Source organism: Tupaia chinensis, unplaced genomic scaffold (genome assembly GCF_000334495.1).
Source record: "Tupaia chinensis unplaced genomic scaffold, TupChi_1.0 Scaffold145093_1, whole genome shotgun sequence".
Classification (NCBI taxonomy): Eukaryota; Metazoa; Chordata; class Mammalia; order Scandentia; family Tupaiidae; genus Tupaia; species Tupaia belangeri.
In genome coordinates, this window is record NW_006204954.1 from 1,645,346 (window position 1) to 1,652,821 (window position 7,476).

At 42.1% G+C, this 7,476-nt stretch overlaps 1 protein-coding gene and 1 pseudogene across 2 annotated transcripts in view; one reads left to right on the top strand and one right to left on the bottom strand.

Annotated features, from left to right (window-relative positions):
- The window catches only part of HMGCR (3-hydroxy-3-methylglutaryl-CoA reductase), a 28,041-nt gene extending 27,148 nt beyond the window's left edge, over nucleotides 1-893 (bottom strand). Inside the window, exon 1 of one of the 2 annotated variants that reach the window (XM_006167787.3) lies at nucleotides 707-893. In XM_006167787.3, the coding sequence (XP_006167849.1) occupies nucleotides 707-710 (4 nt within the window). In that variant the 5' untranslated portion in view covers nucleotides 711-893. Of the gene's footprint in view, nucleotides 1-39; nucleotides 161-706 lie in introns of those variants that run through there. The other variant, XM_006167788.3, reaches the window with a different exon arrangement.
- A 1,397-nt stretch (nucleotides 894-2,290) lies between these two features.
- Nucleotides 2,291-2,551, top strand: LOC114005970 (small nuclear ribonucleoprotein G pseudogene; annotated as a pseudogene).
- The last annotated feature ends 4,925 nt before the right edge of the window (nucleotides 2,552-7,476 follow it).

Consider the following 7,476-nt stretch of genomic DNA (forward strand, 5'->3'; position numbering starts at 1 on the left):
CGCTGCTCCGGCCCCCCTTCGGGGCCGCCGCCCTCTTCCCTCCCGATCTAACTAGAGGCCACCGTATCCCAGCGCCCGCGCTCCGCCAGTCTCCAGTAAACGGAGACGCGGAGCGGAAGGAACCCTCGCCTGACGCACGCTCGAGCGGAGACAGCCTGCGACCAATAAGAAAGGATCGTCCGATCGTCTAGCCAATCATCTGGGGGCTGCTCGGCCTGACCGTGCTACGTCACGAACGGTCGCCTTAACAACCGCCCACAGCTCTCACCCGGGCGAGAACTGGTACCGCACCATCTCTCACCATGGCTCAGCCAACCAATAACTAGTCGAGTCCCAGCACTGGGGCCTGCCTATTGGTCCAAAAGCCGTGGGGGCGCAAGCATGGAAGCTGCCTGCGCGAAGGCGATAGGGGATTCGACCGGTGGGGTGTCGCATAACCTGAGGGCCTGACCTGCGGTCGTCCTGGCCGTAAGAACACTACGGGAGGCAGGGGTCTGAAGCAGAATTGGAGCATGAAGATAAACACAAGGTCAGGTTGAGGATAAAAAGCTCAGTTACTTAGCAAAGAGATGGAGAGAGGTAGAGGTGGCCCTGGAGGAAAAAACAAAAAGAGGAATATAAAAAAGAGAAGGTGGCAGTGAGGTGCAACTCCAGCTCAAGCAGACCCACATCCCGATTCGGAAGCTGACACGTTCCTGTGCCTTACCCATTAGTGTAAATGGAGCCGGTTACCCGCGTCTCTCTCTCCTGCGTGAGGCACCCCGTCAGTTCTCTCTGTGTTGTGCCTCCCCGGTGTCTTCTCTGCATTCCCTCTGCCATCTGCCTGTTGCATGTCTTCATTGTCTCTTACCTAAAATAATGCATAGTCTACCCTAACTGGTCTTCCCACTCTTAGGCGCTTCACCTTCCAATCAGCCCTGTGCTACTGCCACAGTAATTTTCCTATTATGCCATAAGCCTGCCTCCGAAACATCAGGAGTTTCATTGTCTCCTGGATTAAGGAGTATGACACCAGCAATTTGGGCTCCACCCCACATTTCTTGGGTATCTCTCACTATTTCCCCGTGGCAACCCAATGTTTCAGCCAAGATTAGCCGATCCTTTTTCAGTTACACTCAGAACCTTTTTACCTCTCTGCTTATGTTTTCTTTATTTAACCTGAATATGCCTACCAGTTTAAATTGTTTAAATCCTAACTAATCCTCAAGACCCATTTCTTGTGCCACCTCCTTTCTGATTCCCTCAAACGTGTCATTTCTTTCTACTTTGAGTACTTATAACATTTCTATAATAGTCTATGACTTGTCCTATATGGAAATTTTTAAGAACAAGAACTGTATTTCACTCAGTTTTTAAAGTCCAGTCCTGTATTTTGAAACAGAACCTGGAAAACATACTTAAGAGTAGTTTTAGTGGGACCAGTAGTTAGCGTAATGGCTATGTCGCTGGACTCCCATGTAGTACACCGCGGTGTGAGCCGGGCGCATGTGTGTGCGTGCCCAAGATCCTGAGAGGAGAATGGAGGAGAAGGGATTGCGTTTTGGCCGTCCCCCCTGGGGGGTGATTTCTCGCTTTCTGTCTGTCTCTCTCACGATCACACGTGCCCCATAGCAAAAAACCTCCAAAAAAAAAAAAAAAAGCGCAATAGTTTTAGTATTATCTTGTTAGATTCTCATAGTCCTTATAAAATAGGCATTATTCCCATGTTACAAAGAAAAAAAAAAAGTTTGTTAAGCAACTGTAGATCACAGATTGTAAAAACTGGGATTTGAACCCAGGTCTATAGCTTATGCTGGTTCTACTACACTGTTCCTGTACAATACCTTTATTTGTATTTCTTTACCAAATATTTTGAAATGCTTATTTTGTGCAATGAATGCACTGTTTTTGGCTTTGGAGATATAGTGGCAAACATGACAGCACAGTCCCTGCCTTTATGAACCTGGTACAGTGAAGAAAACTAAGTTGTACTTGCCAGAGATTGCAATAGTCTTTTCTTAGCCTTGTCAAAATGAAAAAAGAAAAAGAGAGCAAGAATAATAAGTACCAAGAGCCTAGAAATAGAAACTCTGTCATATTTTTAATGCCCCTAGAAGTCTGAATGGCATTAGAAATGAAAGAGTGCATAAATGATTACTAATATAAATTCAAAGAAGGATTGTAAAACTGTTACCTCAAAAGGCTTTAGACCAAGACTTAGAGACTTTTTTTTACCAAACTCTGCTTACTTGAGAAATCCAATGGGGGGGATTTCGTTCAAAGGCATCTCTGAGTCAGCCAGGTTGGTACCATGAGCAAAGCTCACCCTCCTGAATTGAAAAAATTTATGGACAAGAAGTTATCACTGAAATTAAATGGTGGCAGACATGTCCAAGGAATATTGTGGGGATTTCATCCATTTATGAATCTTGTGATAAATGAATGTGTGGAGATGGCAACTAGTGGGCAACAGAACATTGGAATGGTGGTAATACGAGGAAATAGTATCATCATGTTAGAAGCCTTGGAACGAGTATAAATAATAGCTGTTCAACAGAAAAACCCATGTCCCCTCATCAACGGGCCTGTTTTACTATGATGTAAATATCAAGGCATGTATATTTTCATAATAAACTTTTTGTTAAGTAAAAAAAAAAAGAAATCCAATAGGTATATGAATTCAAAATGAGCCATTAAAAAATTACTTATTGGGACCAGCAGTTGGCGTAATGGCTAAGTTGCTGGACTCCCATGTAGTCGACCGCGGGTCAAGTCCCGGACCCGGTGGCTTAAAACTAATGCCGGACGCGTGTGCGTGTGTGCCCAAGTTCCCGAGAGGAGAATGGAGGAGAAGGGATTGTGGCGTGGCCATCCCCCCTGGGGAGTGATTTCTCGCTTTCTGTCTCTCTGTCTCATTCCCTGTCCATCTGGCGAGTGCATGCGCCCTGTGGCAAAAAACTCTCAAAAAAAAAAAATTACTTATTACCCAGATTTATGTTCTTTAAACAACTTCTATACCTTCCCAAAATGTATTTCAAAAGGAACTGGGGACCAGCAGTTAGTGTAATGGCTACGTTGCTAAACTCCCATGTAGTCAACCATGGTTTAAGTCCTGGACCTGATGGCTTAAACTCACACACGCATGCTTGTGCATGCATTCCCAAGATCCTGAGGGGAGAATGGAGGAGAAGGGATTGTGGCGTGGCCATCCCCCCTCCCCCCCGGAGGGGTGATTTCTCACTTTCTGTCTCTGTTTCTCTCTCTCTGGCAAACGCACATACCCTGTAGCAAAAACCTCTTCAAAAAAAAAAGGATCTGTATACACTAAACTAATCATTTGTACTTAAGGATAAATCACAAAATTTGGCAGGGACAAAACATAGAAGGGAAGTGAAAAAGAACATAGTCAGAAAATCTGTATATCTTGTCTTAGGGGTTTAGTCTCCAAGCATAGTGTTTATAAAAATAAAATTTTATGAGTCTTAAAGTAACCCATGAGCCATACTGCCACAATGCCCTTAGCATTTATTTATGTAAATTAGTAACATTAGGCCTCCAACCTTTTTCTTGCTTTTTATACTCATGGTTCATGCCTAAAAGTAGGGGAATTATAACAACAAAACAATAATAATAATAATAATTTCTTATATAGCTTTATATGTCAGCCATTTTTCTAAATGCTTTTGATAAATGCTCTCTCAATTAGAAGTCCTGTGAGGAAAACATTAGTAGAATCTCCATTTTACAAACAATAACGCTACAGAAAGCAGAAAGTTAAGGAACTTGCCTAGACCACACAGCCTGGAAGTAAAAAGCTGGAACATGAACTTGGGATCTGGCATTCAAGCACATTCTCTAAACCACTCTGTTGTACCTCTTTTGCATTAGCATAATAGACATTATGTTGTATTAGCATATATTGCATGATTATTTAAACACTGATGCTTTATTGCAAAAGATTTTTATAATAACAACAGAGATGTTTATTTCCCATCACAGTTCCCAGCTGTGTTCAAATTTATATCTTTAAGTTTGAGACAGTTTTCTTTCTCTTCATCCTACGCAATGTTTTGCTTTGTTATTATTTCAGTGTAAGTATGTATTATTATTGCCAGAAGTCGTGCATCCTTGTCAAAGAAAGAAAGAACTCCTCAATAGGATGTGATCACACTGCAATCCCTTTTTCCTCCATTTCTCCATCCCATCAGAATCCTGTGCACATATGTCCAGTGTGTTTTTCAACCTGAAGAGTCCAGGATTTGAACCATCTTTGGCCATGTGGGATTCAGTTCCTTATGTATAGTGCTTTACTGCTTCACTACAGAACTGGCCCCAGGATCATTTTATAAGCTAATATATTGCAAGTGATAATGGGTCACACTTAGCTTTTAGCAGATGTTGTGACTGATTATCTCTCCTACTAGAGGTCAAGAAATATTCACCAAGGACCTACTCTGTGATACAAAAAGAGGCCCTCAAATACACAAACATGTCCTTTGCAGACAACATGGTAAGTGTTCTGAGTGAGGTTGCACAGGGTCCAGTGAAAAAAGTTAGGGTTGTATTTTGAAGAAGGGGAGAAAGTGTTCTTCCAGGCACTCAGTCCAAGACTGTGAACATGAGAATGGAGGTGACATCAATATAGGAGAAGAAAATTACAAATCAGAAAGTGGGACCAGCAGTTAGCATAATGGCTATGTCGCTGGACTCCCACGTAGTCGACCGCGGTTTGCATACTGCATCCAGTGGCTTAAAACTCACGCCGGGCGCGTGTGCATGCATGCCCCAGGATCCCAAGAGGAGAACGGAGGAGAAGGGATTGTGGCATGGCCATCCCCCCTGGGGGGTGATTTCTCGCTTTCTGTCTCTCTGTCTCTCTCTGTCTTTCTGGCAAGTGCACGTGCCGTATAGCAAAAACCTCTTCAAAAAAAAAAAAATCTGAAAGTACTGTAAAATAGTTTCTTTTTTTTTTCCCTGTTTTAAAGAATTTATTTTACACCTACTATACCACACATTGTATTTTAAACACCAGCATATAACTCCCTAATAAGATAAAGCAGGCTAAAATTTACCTTATTAGAAATAAGACACACTATCATTTATAGTCTTCAAACATTATTGCACTTGGGACTTTCATAATTTGACAAAGTATTCATAAAACAATCTACAGACTAGTTTAACAAACAAATAACACTTCCTCTTTTTTAAAAAAAGAATTATTTTATTTAACTTTATTTATTTTAATTTGAGCAGAGAGGGACAGAGTGAGAGAGAGTGAGAGAGGGAAAGTGAGAAAGCAAGCCACTGGGTCTGAGACTCACACCATGGTCGGCTATGTGGGAATCCAGCGTCCTTAACCACCACGCCATCTGCTGGCCCCACAAATAACACTTCTAAGCAGACACAACTGTCCTAAATTATTTATTAGGTATGACTTTACAAACATTTCTTATATCAGCGGTAATGGTGGAGTTGGAGAGTATTGCACCTTCTCCAAGCTGCACGGCCAGAACCACCAATAGTGTGGCGGAACTTGTGGGCCTTTCCAAGACCACGGCTCTTGGGACCTGCAGATGTCAGTTTCCACATCTCCCTGTGCTTTGTGAACTGGTTTGGTAATCCACTGAGTGTCAAAGTTTCTTCTGATAGCTTTATGAAATGGATCAATGGAGATGACTTCGAAGAACTTGTATGTGGAATCTTCACTAACCCAGCAAGAATTCAGGACTCTCAGGGTCCCACAGTGGTGTCCAACCCGCTCCTATACAAAAGACTAGAGGTTTTGAACAAACTGACTGGTTAACACCATGATGGACAGGCTGGCCCTAGGTTGTACCCTTGGGAACTGGGCGCTTGAGGCCTCCACAGTGCACACGAATGCTATATATGACATAACCTTACTTAGCCTTCTATCCCATTCTGTGCGCTTTATCCAGTCAGATGGGGCGGGGAATCCTGTGGAGCGCAGAGAGCTGGCAGTGTTGGCGGCGGAAGCAGCACCATCAGAAGAAAGGGCATCACATTGGACTGCTTTTCTCCATAGCTCCTGAATGTACTTGCATCCACCCAACTCGGCTTCCCTGATGGCTGCCACCAAACGGAAAAAAAAATAGTTTTAAAAGGTAAGTCATGGCCACATTGGCAGAAGATCTCAAGCCTTGCTGATGACATTTCATGTGAGCTAGAAGTCTAAACTCCTCTTTGATAATAAAACTTAAAATTCTGCTTCTTTTTGTGTCTAAGACTTCCCAAACTGAAACTGAGAGGCAGCACCTCTCTCAAAGTTAACAAAGATTTCACCGGAGAAGGAAGCACATAGGAATCATTTCCACTGTTGCTGAGCCTGCCTTCACTGTTCAACAGTTTTTCTTTGTTTTCTTCTTCTCAGTTTCCCATTCCTCTCTTTAGGCCTTTCCTCAGCTTTGTAAAATCAGCTGGGGAGTAGGTATAAACTGTATTGGATTTTTTTTTTCTTTTTACTTTTAAAGATTTTTTTTTTTCCTCAGGAAGATGTTGACACAATGTAGAAAAAGCATATCTATGGTAAAGTCAGAGTGCCCATCCCTGAGATTTATATTAGTATCAGATAAAATAGATTTAGGATAAAAAGCATAAGAAGAGACAAGGGCATTATATACTGATAGTTTTAAAAGGATTAATTTATCAAGAATATATAACAATCATAAATATGTATGCAGCTAATACCAGGGCACCCAAATATATAAAAGAAAGGCTTCTAGATCTAAAAGGAGATATAAACTCCAATACACTAATTGTGGGAGATTTTAATTCCTCACTGTCATCATTTAACAGGTCATCTGGAAAAAATAGTTACTAAAGAGACACAGGAATTAATTGATACCATGAACCTGGCAGACATATATAGAGTATTCCATCCAGCAACTACAAAATATACTTTTCTCTCATCTCCACATGGAACATTTTCAAAGATTGACCATAGATTAGGCCATAAAACAAGTCTTTATAAATTTACAAGTATAGAAATTATATCTAGTGTCTTTTCTGGTCACAGTAGAATTAAACTTGAAATCAACCACAAAAAGAGTTCTCAAAAATACATAGAAACAGAGTCCAAGTGGAACGAGCTAGCTGAGTGGTTGTGTGTATAGTCCTTTGCTGGAAACTGGTAGTGCTTGCAGCATAGCTGACCAATTAAATGAAGAGCAGACTGCAGAATTCAAAGACATGGTTTTTTTTTCCCCCCTTTTTTCTTTTTTTGGAGAGGTTTATGCTATAGGGCATGTGTGCTCGCCAGAAAGACAGAGAGACACAGAGAGACAGAAAGCGAGAAATCACCCCCGTGGGGGATGGTCACACCAGAATCCCTTCGCCATTCTCCTCTCAGGATCTTGGACATGCATGCACACACGCCCAGCGTGAGTTTAAGCCACCGAGTCCGGGACGCAAACCACGATCGACTACGTGGGAGTCCAGCGACACAGCCATTACGCTAACTACTGGTCCCAAAGACATGTT